The 18584-nt window shown below is 36.4% G+C and overlaps 1 protein-coding gene across 3 annotated transcripts in view; it reads left to right on the top strand.

Annotated features, from left to right (window-relative positions):
* The window catches only part of NEK7 (NIMA related kinase 7), a 177854-nt gene that overhangs the window by 129242 nt on the left and 30028 nt on the right, over positions 1-18584 (top strand). For all 3 annotated transcript variants that reach the window (XM_074385080.1, XM_039466547.2, XM_074385081.1), the window contains 2 exons: positions 8025-8133; positions 9022-9129. In XM_074385080.1, coding sequence (XP_074241181.1) covers positions 8025-8133; positions 9022-9129 — 217 coding nt within the window. The remainder of the gene's footprint in view (positions 1-8024; positions 8134-9021; positions 9130-18584) is intronic.

Raw genomic sequence — 18584 nt, 5'->3', positions numbered from 1 at the left:
CTAATGTCAAGAAACATGCTTGGTGATCAAGACCCAGTGTAGAGGAAATTAATCTCAAAAATATTTAAATAAGAGGATTTTGAAATTTCAACTTGTCAATAGAAAGTATTACTAAAATATATTATAAATTTTAATAGTTCATTTCACAAAATATACTTTATTCATTGAATTATTTGTAAGTGCCTGTATTTATAACTGCCTGTGGGTAAGTGAATTTGAGACAAATAGAATAAACTATAAATGTATATGTTTAATATTATATTTTTAAAAAATTATTTTGCTAGAATATCAATAAAACAAAATGTAACCTAATAAATATTTTGAGAAGAAACTCGGAGGTTTGTTATCTGCCAGAGAATGTCATACCATATCACAGTGGCTAAGAGGGAAATGAATATTATTCTTATAAATATGTTTTAGTGCAATATGCAATAGGAATAATTTAAATGGATGTCTGTCTTCTGCCAAAAGTTAGGCACTGCACCAAATAAATAATTAAGACTATTGCTTCTTATTTCTAGTATATTTAGATATAGGCCATCTTTCTTTTTTTTTAAATGGAGTCTCGCTCTGTAGTCCAGGCTGGGGTGCAGTGGTGCAATCTTGGCCCACTGCAACCTCCACCTCCTGGGTCCCAGTTCAAGCAATTCTCCTACCTTAGCCTCCCAGGTAGCTGGGATTACAGGCACAAGCCACCATGCCCAGCTAATTTTTGGATTTTTTAGTAAAAACAGGGTTTTACCATGCACCATGTTGGCCAGTCCGGTCTTGAATTCCTGACCTCGTGATCCACCCGCCTGGGCCTCCCAAAGTGCTGGGATTACAGCCATGAGCCACCATGCCCAGCCTAAGCTGTCTTCTTAAATTTCTGACTTTGTGTTTTCTATCTTGTTGCCACTTGTGAGTCATTCCTTTTTAATTTGGTAGGAGCCTTAAAACTATTTTTCTTCATACATACATAAAATTAATTTTACATACTGACTTTTTGTGTGTTTACAATTGTATTTTGTATTAATTTTTTATTGCTGCATAGCAAATCACCACAAATTTAGCAGCTTTGAGCAACACAAATTTATTAACTGTAGATTTCTGTGGGTCAGGAGTAGTGGATTCTCTGCTGAAGGTCTTGGAAAATTGAAATCAAGATGCCCTTTGGGGCTTTGAGCTCACTGAGGTTGAGGCTCTGTTTCCATGTTTGGTGGTTGTTGGGGGAATTCAGTTCCTTGAAGTTACATGGCTAGAGTTCTTGCTTCCCTCCTGGTTATCAACTGGGGACTATTCTCAGGTTCTGGAGGCTGCCAGCCGTTTTCTGCCACATTCCTCTCTACAGCCTGCCATTGTGCCCCCATAAGACCTGCAGAGGAGTTTCTCTGGGTTTAGTTCTCTCTTCACTTCTTTGAATGGCTCACTCAATTAGGTAAGCACTATCCAGGCCAATGTCCTTGATTAACTAAAAGTCACCTGATGAGGGACCTTAATTACATCTGAAAAATCCCTTCTTCTATATAACACTTTATTAAATGGGAAGAATATTTCATAATCTTCACATGCCCTATTTCGAGGGAAGGGAATTATACAACCGGACTTGAGAATTTGGGGGAGCGAGGTACATCTTAGAATTCTGCTCACCACAGACATGAATAAATTAGCTAGAATGTTAACCATGTTTTGGAGGTAACTGTTATCTTCAAATATTGTAACTTAAAAATCTTGTTCACCTACTTGGTTTGGCTGTTTTTATATTTTTAGACACATTTTTGTTTGTTTGTATCCGAATGTAGAGGTTGCATTGGAAGTAAAATCGCTTTGAAATATCTTTTACACTCTTGACCTTTGGATCCTTAAAGCAATAAAGGTTTCCCAGCAGTCCCATCTCTCTTTGATAACTCTGATTTATTGTTTACCAGGATACCTACACTTTCCATGTCAGCATCTGGACAAAGTATATAGCCCATGTCAGACAGTTAGGAGAACTGCCAGTGATTCCAAATGCAGTTTACCACTAAGTCTTTTGTATAAGACTGTCATCTATCTTATATTTCATTTCAGAATAATCTGAAGTCCTAAGGTTACAAATTAGTAGCACTATGTGAAAAAACTACACAGGATTTACTATTTTATATATACATGTATATGTACACACACACACACACATAAGTAGGTACATTTACTTAGGTACCTACACATAATACATATACACCTTTGTGTATATCCGTATAAATGTATTCCTACATATGGTATGTATATGTGAGTGTGTTATATAGAATTATTTTTATAGAAGCAATGCTACTTATAAAATATCACTTGGATTTTCCTTGATATTTAAATAGTCTGATAGTGACACAGTATAGAACTTAGAGATTTTAGGAATCTGAACACTTTATACCATGAAATTACCGTTATGTAATTCTGTGAGCATAAATAAAAGGTGATGTATGAACTTTGAACTCTGTTTGCTTGGAAAAAAATTGAGGATAATTTTGAAGGCGTTTATTGCTTCTTACACTTGAAGGTGATAATGGTATAAAGCTGCCTTTCGTAAATCATATAATACCACTGTGAGCAGTAATTTTGGTAACTATAGACAATTAAAGAGAAGGAATACAGACACCATTATGTTAAGCATCTTAATTTCTCTCCTTTAGATTTCAGTTGAGATACTTTTACTGTTCGGCTGTGTTTTCTTTGTTCATTATGAAAATTAAAATACTCTTCAACTCTCTTAGTGTTGTCTAGTATAACATGGCAAGAAATAATTTATTAAAGAAGAAAATATTTGTTTGTCTTTGTGACCTTCTGTGTCTCCTCAAAGACTGACTGTTCTTTTTAATCTCCCTTTCTCTATCGCTAGTACTCTGATGCAGTAGAGAAAACATTTTAAGTATTTCCAAGTATTTTCTTATCAGTTTTAGTAATGTGGAAACTTAAGAATTATTCACATGGCAGGAATGCAGGAGTCATTCTTTGTAGCAATTCTGATGCATTCATGTATTTTTATTGTTGATCTTCTATTTTTTTAATATTCTAAATAAGTTTCCTTGATATTGATGTACCAGTATTCCGGAGACAGCTGTTTTGGGGAAGTTTTGTGACTTTATAGGTACTTATTTTTCTTGTTTGCTAAATAATTTAAGAGGTTTCTTCCCCCCCCCCGCCCCCGCCCCAAGGTTTAATTGCTCAGGAAAAATGTTTTCTGTTTCTCATTTTCTACCCTAAGATGAAATATATTTTTGGCTCGCATTAATAACCTGCATAATTTTAACTTTGGAGAATGAATTGATTATATTTTATTATAATCTAAAAACGGCTTAGTACACAGCGTAGTACACTCTTAATAGATTTTCCAACATTACAGGAAAAGACAAAGGCTAGTAGACCCTCAATAAGCAGATAAAATGAGATGCTAGTAATAAGTATTTTCAGTGTTCTCATGACTGTCACGCCCATTCTACTTTACGCCTTCTAATGCAACTTAAGGTATCTGTTTTATTCAGAGTGCCAAGAGAGAAAATATTTACACACTGTAAGTTAGTATTACATACCAAAATTTTAATTTTTATATAATTTCCCATAATTGTGTATAGCAAATGTTTGTGAAGTTGTTTGTTGATAACCTCATTATACCTTCCAAAGAGAAATGTTTCCATAGAAAGATTAATACATAATAAAAATTACACTTAAAACTGTCCATTATACTTTCAGAAGCGTCCTTTTTCATCACCCAGTCTCTGTGTATTTAATTCTTTGAAATACCCACAGCAATGTATAGTCTTACAAAATTGCATTATAATTACAAAGATATGTTTGAGAACATAGCATTCCCTCTGATAGTAAATGTTTGACCTAATTACAAGCTTATAACAAAGAACTCTAACTACTTTTCATCTCATGTAAAAACCTTTTATAGTATTAAATGGACCAGTAGGGATCTCTGAGGATTTTTGTTGTTGCTTTTTTTTTTTTTTTTTTTGCTTTGTTTTTATTAATTGCATATACGAAGGATAAGGCATATCAAGAAACTATTATTTTTAAGTGTAAAAAATGTGCCAAGCAGACATTTATTATTTCTGTTTTATTTGAAACTAAGACTGTAGACCCACAGATTATATTTTAGAATGGTGGAGACTCAATAGATCATTTCCCAACTCTTTATAATAGAGTGGGGAAGCTGAGATCCACCAAGCTTAAGTGGCTTGCTCAAGGTCACACAACCAGTTACTGTCAAACCTTATAATCAGGTCTGTTATTATAAGATGGATATGGATTGTGTTCGTGGCACATTTAAACATTTGATAACAGTCCATGCGGGAAATGTTTCTTTACATTTAACATAAATCACTTACTTCCTCTTACTAGATACTTGGAAGAAATGGAGAGCAGCTGTTGCCTGTAATTCCACTTCTCTTATAACTTCATTACTTCTCATCATGTTTAGGAAATTAGGAATTTCTAATTAGGAATGAGAAATGATAATGTAGGAATTACCATTTTTCCTAATCCTCTTCAAAAACACCTTGCACACCAGGATTGCATTTTATTTTGTTTTCTTTTTTAAATTTTTTTAACCACAGCAGTATATTTCTAAAGGATGCTTAGTATATGCTTCCCTGGATTGACTACACAATTGCAAGTCCTTTTGTTAAAAATTAAGAATTTTCGATGTGGCAGTAACAGAGCTTTAAACCAAGTGCCAGACCTGCATGACACAGGGAGAATATTAAAATTGTATAATTCAGAAATAAGCACTGAATATGCTACTTGGAGTTGTAGTGTCTAGAACGCTGGAACCAAGTTAACCAATTGAGGTCAAAAATGGTACTTAGGTATTCAGTGTCCACTATATAATTGGATTTGGTCTTGGTCATTTAATTTGTAGGAGGATGTTTGGAGATTAATAATTTTAAGTTTAATTTTTAGATTAAAAAAATTTTAAAGAATATTTGAAATGAGACAGCTTACATCAGCTAGCCCTTTTTATGTTAAATATAAATCACTTAGATGGTGATGCAGATGTGTTTTACCAGATATTCTGAATTTCACCTAAATGAAATGCTGATACTCTTCTTACACATAAGTGAGAAAGTAATATAATCTGATGTTTGGATATACATACATTTTATATGAAAATTGATTAGCTTTCTGTTACATCTGATTTTTCTATTTGAATAATGTCTAGTATTCATTTGAATAATTTTTATAAAAGTGGAAAAGTTGCTTTTAAAGTAAATAGTATTTGAAGATTTGCATAGAAAAAAGACTAGCCTGCTTAAAAAAATAAGACTAAGCACAATTATGTCCAAGTGATCAGATATACCTGGGTGTTTAACCTGGGTGTTTATTTTTGCCTGCCCATAAATTTTTAGATACTTTATTTTTAACTATTAGAAAGTTGTAACTCTATTTCATAGCATAAATATGGTAGAAGTGCCCTGTCACATACTCTTTTCATTTTATATGAATATTTATATCAATACCAACTTTTAGATGTATTGGTTACATTATGTATTGCTATATTAAAAACTTACTATATAACAAATAGACTTACCTTTTTTACTTTGTACATGTTGGTGTTAGACTTTAAATCAGAGCTAAACATGTATATAGGGCTGCCTTTTTTAAGGGAAAGAAGGATTTTCAAATAATAATGCTATTTGGCTAGAGAATTAAGTTTTAAAAAGATACACGTTTATTGGAATAAGTTTTAAGAGAAAGTTGTTCTTTCTTTTTTTTTTTAATTCTTTGGCTTTATGAAAGTTCCGACTTTGTAGTGCTAATATACATTTTATCCATAGTAAAAAGAATTCCAATTTTCATTGCCTTTTTGCTGTTCATCCTCTTTTAAGAGGTAGCCAACAGTGCCACCCTCAGAACAGACAGGCTTTTCTCATTGTAAGTGTTGGTTTTCTCAAAAAAAGAAAAGAAAAAGAAACTAGAAACCAGAAAAACCTTTACTTAAGGAATGGTTTAAAAACCACATGTTTAAACAGACACATTAAAAATAATGAGAGATACTAATGGTATAATGAAGCTGCTTTTATTTTATGACAAAATCAAAGTCATGTTATTCTTCCAAGGCCTATTACTAATTTAGATACTTAACTTTCACCAGGTCATTCTGAGTAGCATTATGTTGAATTCCGTTTATTGTCACCGTTTTTAACTTGTAAGTGACAGTCTCAAAGAATATAGAAACGTGAAAATAATCAGATCATACTGATCTGGTAACATCTTCCCTCTTGTGCAGTTTGGGGGCAATTTTGAAATTAATGCCTTTTCTTTTAGGTTTGATCTCTTTTTTATAATGGTATTTAAAAAGTAAACTGCCAACTACATTATAATTATGATTTCAAAGTTTGTATTAAAGCATAAAAACTTGTTCTCATGCTCTGATACATACATGATACGGTATATTTGTTTTTGAATGAAAAGAAACCTGGTCTCCATCTTCCTGTTGACATCAAACAGTCCTCTGATATGCTAATCCAGCATCAGGGAGAGCACATATACAGGGTTTATTTGGACTCATTCCAAATCTCAAAGAAAATTATGTGTAAAGAACTGATTTTGCAGCATTGCCCTCTTTGAATGAAAACTGATGTTGACACAGTCTGCAATTAAAAAGACTTAGTATTGAAACATGATGTGGGAGGTTTCTAACATCTTAGACACTGATTTGCTTTTTAATTACCTGGTCATTTAATTGTTATTTATTCTTTGAGGTGTAATGTTACTGGTGTAATAGCTATTGAAATTGCCGATAAATTTATTTCTGTAGTATGTGTTATAAGAAAGATTAACATAAGCTTATTAGCTTTTCCTTAAAGATTTATCCTTTGGTACCTTCATTGAGTACATATGAAACAGTTGATAGAATCTTTTGCTAAGTATGTAGAGATATCAGCAGATTTCCTTGTACTGTTTTGCCATTCATCCTGCCCTCAGCTGGTCAGAGGAGTAAAAATTGAAAGGTAGCTATTTTAGAATATTCTCAAGTATAGTTTTTCCATATTCAATAACAAAAAATCAATTTAGTTGGACTTCTCAAAGTGTCTTTGGACAAATTACATTAAAGTACATATTAGTACTATTTTAGTATCTATTTACATATATTTTAAAACAGTTAAAACTATCAGCAAATTATATGAAAACCATTAAAATGCAGTATTCCTGTTGGTCATTTACAGGTATTGTTAAATGGGAAACCAATTGCATTTTGTTTTTGAAGAATAATTTTTATGTATTGAATCATTGTAAGTCTTATGAAGCTAAGAACTTTGTCCTGGAAAGAGTATATTATTAGTATAGTCTTCTAGCAGATTTATTGCAGAAAAAATGAGCATAAATAAGTACCTCTGGTTTTACATTTATAGTAATATTTGCCCTCTTATGTGCAAGGACTTCGCTCCTAAGTAGCCTGTTGGTGCTCTCAGCTTTTTGCCTGGGCATTCCTGTAAGGTTTTGCTTCCATGGAGTTTAGTTTCATTCATTCAAAGCAAAGTTTGCATTGTGCAGTAGAAATATTCATGAAAACTTTTTTTGTAAATTCTTTTTATTTATTTAATTTTTAATACATTGTGATATTTCAAATCACCAAGCTGGTTCAGTATTTAAAAGGAATTCTGTTAGTGAAACCTTCTGTCAGGAGAAGAATTGTCTTTTAATGAACATAATTACCTATAGGTATCTAGACTTTTTTATTCTGGCTCTTCTTAAAATGAAATTTGACATCTTCCTTTTAGGACAGGAAAGTATTTTATACAGATGTTAAGTTTCTGAAATAGAGGGACATCAAAAAAACATACTGTTATACAGTTTGTGCCAATCTTAGTTATAATAGGAAAAAACTTGAGCCATTGTATCAGATAAAATTCTTGAAATCATTTCAGTATAGAGATCGTATGCTTTTTAGTTGATAATAGTAGCTAAAATTAGATGTTTTTTTTTAATTTATGTATTTTTGCAAGTCAGAATTCAGTCTTGAAAAATTTTAGTTTTTATAATTCTTATTTTTAATTTTCAAAAAGCATTTTAAGAAGCAAAAGAGGCTAATTCCTGAAAGAACTGTCTGGAAGTACTTTGTTCAGCTTTGCAGTGCCTTGGAACACATGCATTCTCGGAGAGTCATGCATAGAGGTAAGACAAAATCAAGAAGAACTTTTAATCTTGTTTTAAATGATGTAAGTTCTTCAAAATAAATGTCTTCCAGTCATTACATAATACCATACTTTTTCAGGGAATTATTTTCAAATTATAATTATGTTAGAAGGTTAAACCTTTAAATAAAGCAATACTTGGTTTTAAATAAGAATGTAAATTAATATTCTGCTTGACTTTTGAGCATCTTACTAACAAATAAGATGCTGTTGGTAAAGACAAAACAGTAGTCAAGTATACATATAAGGAAGAGTTTTTTGTTTCTTCAAATAATGTATATTATAAACACTTAGATTTTTAATATTCAGTATTAACTCAGTATCTTGATTATTAATCAAGTGGTTAAGCAGAGTATGTTAAGGTTACATCAATAAGAAACTGATCCACTGATACTGAAATGTGAAAAATTTTAATACAATTCATTTATGGATTAGGATTTTTAAAGCCATCTAAGTAAATAACTGTATGCCTAATATTGTTGTTGTGGTTTTATGTTTTATGCAAATCTACCAGTAAGTTAATCTTTCGTAAGATATTTTATTTAAAATTGATATCAAAAGGACACGTGTATTTTGTGCTTTGAATTTCACAAAAGGGTTTTTGAAAATGGAAAACAAAATGCATTTGAAATAGAAATTAATAATAATATTCATCATGCTACATTGATGATTATCCATCTATCAGAGAACTGAGAACTTCTAGGTATTAGGATACATCAGAATTACTCAAAATAAAGTAATTGGTTCATAATTCAGACCTTCATGATTTAAATAAATTTTAAGTTCTGTCATGAAAAGTAGTTATTAATTCCTTTAACATTTCTAAAATGTCTGTAATCTTTCACCTGATCCTTTCATTTATTCACAGATATAAAACCAGCTAATGTGTTCATTACAGCCACTGGGGTGGTAAAACTTGGAGATCTTGGGCTTGGCCGGTTTTTCAGCTCAAAAACCACAGCTGCACATTCTTTAGGTAAGAGACTAATTTCATTTAGTTACTTTGTGTGTGTGTGATTAAAAGGTAAGAGGTGTACCAATTACATGCCAGCTCTTACATTCTTAATAAAACTATATTTATTTATTTATTTATTTATTTATTTATTTTTGAGATGGAGTTTCGCTCTTGTTACCCAGGCTGGAGTGCAATGGCGCGATCTCGGCTCACCGCAACCTCCGCCTCCTGGGTTCAGGCAATTCTCCTGCCTCAACCTCCTGAGTAGCTGGGATTACAGTCACGCGCCACCATGCCCAGCTAATTTTTTGTATTTTTAGTAGAGACAGGGTTTCACCATGTTGACCAGGATGGTCTCGATCTATTGACCTCATGATCCACCCACCTCGCCCTCCCAAAGTGCTGGGATTACAGGTGCGAGCCACCGCGCCCGGCCAATAAAACTATTTTTAAAATCACCAGGTCCTGAACAGATGCCTATAACTCTCTGTTAGGTATAAGGGTTCCTCTAATGTGACATTTGGATACTTCTGGTAACTTGACCTCAGGCAGGCACTGAGTTAAAAATGCTAATAAATCTGTTTTAACTATTGCCATGGAAAAATCCTTTTATTCTACATTGAATAACAGGTAATATGGTGGCTAAGCTGTCCCTTGGAAGAGGACTTTACCTGACCATTTAAAAGTACAGTAGTAGACGGTAAATTTTTATTTATTAAAATAACAAACATGGTTGTGAGTATTGTTTAGAAATAATAGAAATTACTAGAAAGAAATAATTTTGAAATTGAGCAACTTAAAATGAGTGATAGAGCTTATCTTAAAACTCCTCAAATCGTATATTCTCCTTGTAAGTCCAGGACTTAGATCCAGTGGTGACAATCAGAATTCAGTAAAAGTTATGTTAAAAGTAAGTTGGCTTTAATTTAATGGTGCTCATCTTTGGTGTCATAATTTCATTGAAAGTCGTGGGTTTTTTTATAAAATTGTTCTGAAATATGAAATAAAAACCTTTTAAATGGCCTGATGAGGAATAAATGAGTTACACTAAACAGCAAAGTAGTGAAATGAGCATCTGAGTTAGTTGACTAGAGTTTTTAAGTTTTTCTGGCTTTGTTACCTAAGGTTCTCTATGTCCTTGAACCTGTCATTGACTTTTTCTGTATTTCTAGAACAGTGCCTAAAGCATAAGTACTCAATTAATATTCACTGAATTATAAAATATTATATCCTAGTTTCAAGAGTGTTGAAAAGATAATGCTTTGCATTTTTAACAGTTTCAATTTTGTCAAGTATTTTGAGAAAATGAAATTTCACAGTGATGCTGAATAAGTTTTTTCTTCTTTCACTTCACATTTATTTTATAATTTTTCCTAAATAAAGAAATTTGACATGAAATTCCATAAGAAATGCATAAGTTTACCTAGCACTTTAATAAAATGTTAATTTGGGAAGTTACAATTCATACGGTACAAAGAGTGGAGGATTTCCGTAAAGAAAACCTTAGGCTGTTCCAAGTCGGTGCCATTTATCACCAGTAGATAACATGTTTTCACTTTATGTTACTCATCTGAATAGAAGAATGTCATAAAAGCTTGCTGTCACTAGTTTAGTTAGCGATGCCAGGCTACAGTTCCACACAGACACCTGCACACGCCCATGCTCATGCACATACATGTGTTGTTTACTTGCTGCTTTGCAGACTGTCCCTGAGCCTGCTATAGTAATCCATTCTGAAGGATCCAGCGTTATTATATGAAATATATCTTAACCAGTTTGTTTAGTTTGCCTGATACTGTCTCTTGCAAAAGTTCTAAACGGAATTTACGAACATATATGCATCTCCAAATTGAGGTGATGTGCTAGTCAAAATTATATGATAGAGTAGAATTAATTTTAATAGATTTAATAATTCATTATGAATTTCTGATGCCAAGTTTTATCTAAATCAACTCACCTAGGGTCATCTGGTTATATAAATTATATATACACATTATGTATATTTATGTAATATATGTTATCTATAATGTATCTAATACACACATTATATATATAATGTGTATATATTATATTTATAAAGTGTGAATGTCTGTGTGTGTATATATATATATATATATATATATATATATACACACACACATTACAAATAAAATACATGGTCATGCCCATAATTACTAAGCATTTTAAGATATACCTGAAATATAGCAGTGAAAAAATACAAACAAGACTGCTTTCTTAATGTATGAATCAATAGAAAAATAATTTTTTTACAAGTATTTTTTGTTTTATATATTATTTTGAGAAAAAAAAATGTATCCTGAAAATAAGAAAATTTCCTTTATCCCTGCTTGTCTTCTCTGCGAACTGAAGATTTTGATTGTTTAAAACTAAAGTTCACTAAGCACCGTCCATTGAATGCCGAGAATTAAAATTTGGATTCTAGTCTGCTAAGGCTCTTTGGATCCCATAAAAATCCTACTTGGAAGAGCCCAGAAAAACTCTCTGCTAACATAAAATATATATAGAAATCCTGACAGACATTCTTGATGACACATTCGCCCTAATTTTGCTTACAGAAAACATGATAGAACTATAGATTTTATTGTATTTTAATTCATGTTTTAATTTTACTGAGGATGCAGTCTGTAGGGCGTGATTCATCCATAGATCAGGTCTAAATTTCAGTGAAATTATAAATAAATGAGATCTGTATGTAGTTCATAAAGAAAAATGTGAATAAGTTTAAACAAAGTTTATCCTAGAGTCAACTTTCTTTTAACTTTGGAAAGGAGGTATTTTCAAGAATTTAATTTTAAAATGCAAAGATACGTAAGATGTTAAAAACGTCTTATGCATTTATATTTTAAAAATTTTTTTTGTTGAAAAATCAAATTAAGATACTATTTTAACTTTAATTCATTAATAGACCTATGCCCTTCCAAAACTATTTTGTATTTAACAATTCTCAGAGATTGGAAAGTCTTTGCATTTTCAGTGTCTCTTCATTTTGTGTCTTATATTTGTATCTTTTGATTCCCTGACAAATCAATGACAATAAAACGTGTAGTTCTGTCTTATATTCTGTAAGGAAATGAAGCTGTGTAGATGGCCACATTTTCAATCGGTTTTCAGAACCAGTAGTAATTCCTTGAATACAAAGATTGAAAATTACAGATACTAAATCTGATGTTGCTGGATGTTCAAACTATATTCAGATCTTCAGAACTGAAAAATATCCTAACAGGCCTTAAGTTCTTTTTCTGCTTCCTCCCAGATACCACCACATAAATTGTCTCAAAATATCTCTACTTTCCTTTCCCTCATCCTTACTCAATAATTACTTCACATTTGGACTAGGAGATACCCTCTTTTTCTTCTGGTATTCTTCTTCATAATCCATTCTGAATGTTTCCCCTAGAGTTATCTTCCTCAAAGACGTTATCTGATTGTGTTACTTCCCTCAAAATCCTCCTTGGTTCCCTGTTGCCTGAAGAATATCACGCGAAGTTTGTTGGCCTGGCATTCAGAGCCCTTAACAGTTCGGTGTCCTGTAACTTTCCAGTCTGATTATTGACTGTGTCTCCCCACTCGTGATGTGCCAGCATGTTTTTCCTGTTGCTTTCTTCTGAACATGAGAAATAGCATGATGTTTTGGAAAGAATCAAGAATGCTGGGATTTGCCTGCTCTGTAGGATCTTGATCAAGCCATTTATTAACTTTTCTAAAACTCAGTGTTTGTATTTATAAAAATAGAAATGCAGGTAATAACCAACCTATGTTGTCCCTTAACTCCTAATCAGTCCCTGACCAAATAGTATAATGAATGCAAAAGTGTTTTCTTAATACGGTAATAAACTGTATAAATGTTCAATGGCTTACGGTGGTGGTGAAGTGGTGAAGATACAGAAAAAGAAAAGGGGAGATGGAGAAGTTCTTCATGTACAGTTTATTTATTTGCCTGAACTGACTGATTCAAAAAATAGCTTTCATACCTATTATATGCAGGTGCTATTCTAGAGAAAAGGAATGTAGCCTGAGCAAGGCAAGTCCTTGTCCTCAGGGAGCTTACCTTATGGTGGGAGGAAACAGATAATAAAGCAAACAAAAAACTAAGATGAATTATTAGTGATGTGATAGAAAATGGCCAGTTGGGGAACTAATTTGGCCCTTTGAGAGGTGATATTTGAACTGACATGCTAAGGATACAAAAGGGACAGCTATGAAATAATATCCCAGGCAGACTGAAGAGCATTTCTTACAAAGGGTAGATATAGGACAAGCTCTGTCTGCAGAAGGTTTGCTGGAACTTGGTGAAGGAAAGGCAGGGCTGGATATAGGAGGAATTCACATTTTTTTCTAAGTGCGGTGGCAAGCTTTCACAGGATTAAATGTAATGAGGAGAGTGATGTGATCTGGGTTGAAGGCAGCAGCCACGAACCTCCTTCACCTTCTTTGGGCTAAGCGTGCCCAGGATAGTCTCCTGTGTTCAGGGACTTGTGTGTCCTGCGAGTCTGCATCTTTTCCTCTCAGAGCGTCCCTTAGTATGTGACACACAGAACCGAACAGAGTACACCTATCAGAACTCAGTAGCCCATAGAACAGAGGATTTGCACTGCCTGTGACCTGTGATCTAGATGCACTGCCCCTGGCCTGTGACCTAGACGCACTGCCCGTGGCCTGTGACCTAGACGCACTGCCCCGGCCTGTGACCTACACGCACTGCCCTGGCCTGTGACCTAGACGCACTGCCCCCGGCCTGTGATCTAGACGCACTGCCCCTGGCCTGTGACCAAGACGCACTGCCTGTGGCCTGTGACCTAGACGCGCTGCCCCTGGCCTGTGACCTAGACGCGCTGCCCCTGGCCTGTGATCCAGACGCGCTGCCCGTGGCCTGTGATCCAGACGCGCTGCCCCTGGCCTGTGATCTGGACGTGTTGCCCCTGGCCTGTGACGTAGATGCGCTGCCCCTGGTCTGTGACCTAGACGTGCTGCCCCTGGCCTGTGACGTAGACACGCTGACCCTGGCCTGTGACCTAGACGCGCTGCCCGTGGCCTGTGACCTAGACGCACTGCCCGTGGCCTGTGGTCTAGACGCACTGCCCGTGGCCTGTGACCTAGACGCACTGGCCCATGACCTGGATGCGCTGCCCCTGGCCTGTGACCTGGACGCGCTGTCCATGGCCCGTGACCTGGACGCACAGCCCCCGGCCCGTGATCTGGACGCATTGCCCCTGGCCCGTGACCTGGGCGCACTGCCCCCGGCCCGTGACCTAGACACGCTGCCCGTGGCCCGTGACCTAGACGCAATGCCCCTGGCCCGTGACCTAGACGCACTGCCCCTGGCCCGTGACCTAGACGCACTGCCCCGGCCTGTGATCTAGACGCACTGCCCCTGGCCCGTGACGTAGACGCACTGTCCCTGGCCCGTGACCTGGATGCACTGCCCCTGGTCTGTGACCTGGACGCACTGTCCGTGGCCTGTGACCTGGACACACGGCCCCCGGCCTGTGATCTAGACGCAGTGACCCCGGCCCGTGACCTAGACGCACTGCCCCTGGCCCGTGACCTAGACGCACTGCCCCTGGCCCGTGACCTAGACGCACTGCCCCTGGCCCGTGACCTAGACGCACTGCCCGTGGCCCGTGATCTAGATGCACTGCCCCTGGCCCGTGGTCTAGACGCACTGCCCCTGGCCTGTGACCTGTGACCTAGACGCACTGCCCATGTCCTGCGGTTTAGATGCACTGCCCCGGCCTGTGACCTAGATGCACTGCCCCTGGCCTGTGGTCTATATGCACTGCCCTTGCCCTGTGACCTAGACGGACTGCCCATGTCCTGTGACCTAGACGCACTGCCCCTGGCCTGTGATCTAGATGCACTGCTCCTGGCCTGTGATCTAGATGGCACTGCCCCTGGCCTGTGATCTAGACGCACTGCCCATGTCCTGTGACCTAGACGCACTGCCCCTGGCCTGTGATCTAGATGCACTGCTCCTGGCCTGTGATCTAGACGGCACTGCCCCTGGCCTGTGATCTAGATGCACTGCCCCTGGCTTGTGACCTAGATGCATTGCCCGTGTCCTGTGGTCTAGACGCACTGCCCCTGGCCTGTGACCTAGACTCACTGCCCGTGGCCTGTGGTCTAGACAGTTGTCTGGTTTCTCTGGTCCCCTTTTCCTCCTCCCACCTTCACTTTTTTTTTTTTTTTTTTTTTTTTTGGAGACGGAGTTTCGCTCTTGTTACCCAGGCTGGAGTGCAATGGCGCGATCTTGGCTCACCGCAACCTCCGCCTCCTGGGCTCAGACAATTCTCCTGCCTCAGCCTCCTGAGTAGCTGGGATTACAGGCACGTGCCACCATGCCCAGCTAGTTTTTTGTATTTTTAGTAGAGACGGGGTTTCACCATGTTGACCAGGATGGTCTCGATCTCTCGACCTCGTGATCCACCCGCCTTGGCCTCCCAAAGTGCTGGGATTACAGGCTTGAGCCACCGCGCCCGGCTCACTTTTGTTTTTACATGAAGTCATGTTAAGGAAGATTTTCATGTGTTGCTTTTGTATTAATTTGGATGGCGGTATGGCTAGGGAGACTAATTGTAGAATATTATTTATATATCCTTATGAATTTTGCCTTGTTTCATTATTTGTCAATCTTATAAAAACGTATGTTAAGAAACTTACCTATGTCTAAATCTTTAAAATGTATCATGAGGGCACAACTCTCTCTTAAGCTTTCTAATAAGACAGGTCAGTGGCTTTCAAATTTCTTGACAATGATGCAACTGCATTACATTCTGATATTGTCTGTTCTATTTTATTTCACTAGAAATCACACTGGTTACAATGCACTAAATTGATTTCACAACTCATTAATGGGTTGTATGACCCACAATTTGGAAAATATTGGTCAAGTTCTGCAGTGCCTTCCTGCTGTTTCATTTACTTAAAGGCTAATTCCCATTTTCTACCTATTTTTGGACATTCTCCTGACTTGTTATCTGGCCGGTTGAATTGGTCAATCATAAATTACTCATTTACACTGCTCCTGTGCTTCCAGAGGGATAGAATAACTTGCATCATAGTTCTTTACAGTCTGCAAATCATTCAACTCTAAAATCCTTGCACATACATGTCAGCTATGCACATGAGCTGTTCCTGTTTTGAAGTTGAGAAAATGAAGCAGAGAAAGGTAAACAGCTAGAAGATAGTGAGTTAGGTCTGTGGCTTCCTAGTCCGGGTTTGCTCTCGTGTCACGTCTGTTTTTTCATTATGTCAGTACCTTGTGGCATTTTTTTTCTTACTATATACTGTTTTCTGATTTGTTGTTATTAGAGCTAGAATTACTATATTCAGCTTTGTTACACTGCTTAGGAGCCTACATATGAAGACATAGTTTGCTCTCTCTCTCCTAGAATTGTCTGCTCTTGCTGCTCCAAGATTCAGAAATAAACAGGGAATAGGCCTCTAGGATTTCAAAGTCTGTCTTCATGGCTATCTGTCTGCCAGTAACTTTAGCTGGTATTTCTAACAAAGTGGCTATTTTAGACTGAAAGATAACATTTCGCCAAAACTTGTGAAATTGGAACGTGGCAGTCAAATACTAAATTTTCTCATATCACAAGAGGCAGAATATACTTTTGGTATATTTCTATTTCTTAACTTACTCTGAAGTCTCCTTTCAGCAAATATAAATATTCTGACCCAGAGAAAACTTGCCAAGAGATCAAGTATCTTAATCATTGAATATTTAAACATATAAACAAAATACCAGAACAATTTTTATGTATTCCAAATATATATTATTTCTAGTCAAATCATATCAAACTTTTCTTATTTCCTGTGATAGTGACCCAGAAGTATCCTCCATAGCTACTAAATATTATCAATAACAGCAGCAGTGAATACGAGTACTGTCTAGCATTTAAAAATTTTCAAGCATTTTAGAGCATGTTTTCTCCTCTGCTCCTCAGTGTTGTGGGTACAGTAAGTGTTGCAGACTAGGAAACTGAGATCACTGTATTTAAATCTGAGCGTGACCCCCCTCCCCCACCCCCCGCCTTCACTCCCACTCTATCTCCAGGATTCCTAAACCTTACCCTGTTTTCATTTTTCTTTTTTTCCCTAGGACATGTTATCTTCTGACATGCCGTGTAATTTGCTTATTATGCTTCACATGTATTGTCTCTGCCAGCTGAAATGTAAGCTTTATGAGGACAGAGATCGTTGTATATGTGGTTCTCTCATGTATTCTAGATATCTAGAAGAGAGAATTGCTCATAATAGATACTCAACAAATATTGATTAAATGAATGAAGCTTAGAGACAGACTGTGCACATAAAGGGTGAATTTAACTAAATATATCAGTAAGTATAGGTTAGATTATGCTGCCATAAAAAAACAGTACAAAAACACCTCAGTTGCTTGGCACTGAAGTATGTTACAATCTTTTTTCACCCAAAGTGACTTATAACCCTATATTGGTCTTTAGGGTAGCTGCTGTCCCTTCATGTGGTGACTTGGCATTCCAGGCAGCTTCAGTCTTGTGTTATCTTCATATCGACATACGTTTTTGTGATCCCATGAGGGGAAGGGAGCATGGAGAATCATTTATGGCTCTTAATTAAGCCCTTCTGCTTGAGTGTAACACAGATTACTTCCATTCACGTTTCATTGGCCAAAACAGGTCTCATGGCAATGACTGTCTCAAGGGGACAGGGAAGTGTAATTCTCCCGTTTGTCCAGGAAGAGGAGAATCAGAAATAACGAATGTGAGTGTTGTCCATGGCTTTGAGATAGCGAAAAAATATCTGACTTAGTTTTTTTTTTTTTTTTAATCCTGTTTGTATCCTTTTTCTACTTGTTTGTTTTTGTGACATATTTGTAGCTGTTGCAACCAAAGAGTAATTAACTCTTTTAATGGGAATGGGTGGTAGTGGTGAATAAAGAGTGAGCCACATGTAGCCTTAGGGAATTTACATCTTTCTAAATTGGAAAATTCTGAGCAGAGAGATTATCTTTAAATCCAGAATGATTCATGAGGTTCACTGGAGTATTGATCCCTGGTGACTTTTCTCTGGATCAATAATCTGCAGTTATCCCTGTTGGACTTGATTTTGATAAGGGCCTTATTTTGGTCAATTTAAAACATTTATGATAAAAATGCTCATATGGACCAAGTGCCATGCAGCACATTAACTGATTTCTATTCTGCATCTCTTGCAGATAGATATGATGATCAGTTTAGATTTGTACCGGTTAGTGACCAAGCCAGGGTTAATTTAAATTACAAAGGGCTAGAATTTTAACCCCTATACATTATGTCGTTAACCATATTATTATTCTTTTGACAAATAAATTGGCTTCTTCTGTCCCTCCACCCCCGACAATAAAAGAGGACTTAAAAAAAGAAAAAAAGAAAAGACGGTGCTACCGACTATCCCAAAATGATCCAGCGAGCTTTTAGAAGTCAAACGTTGTT

The sequence above is a fragment of the Saimiri boliviensis genome, chromosome 14 (genome assembly GCF_048565385.1).
Source record: "Saimiri boliviensis isolate mSaiBol1 chromosome 14, mSaiBol1.pri, whole genome shotgun sequence".
NCBI lineage: Eukaryota > Metazoa > Chordata > Mammalia > Primates > Cebidae > Saimiri > Saimiri boliviensis.
Note: the sequence above shows the minus strand (reverse complement) of the source record. Positions and strands in the feature narration are given on the sequence as shown.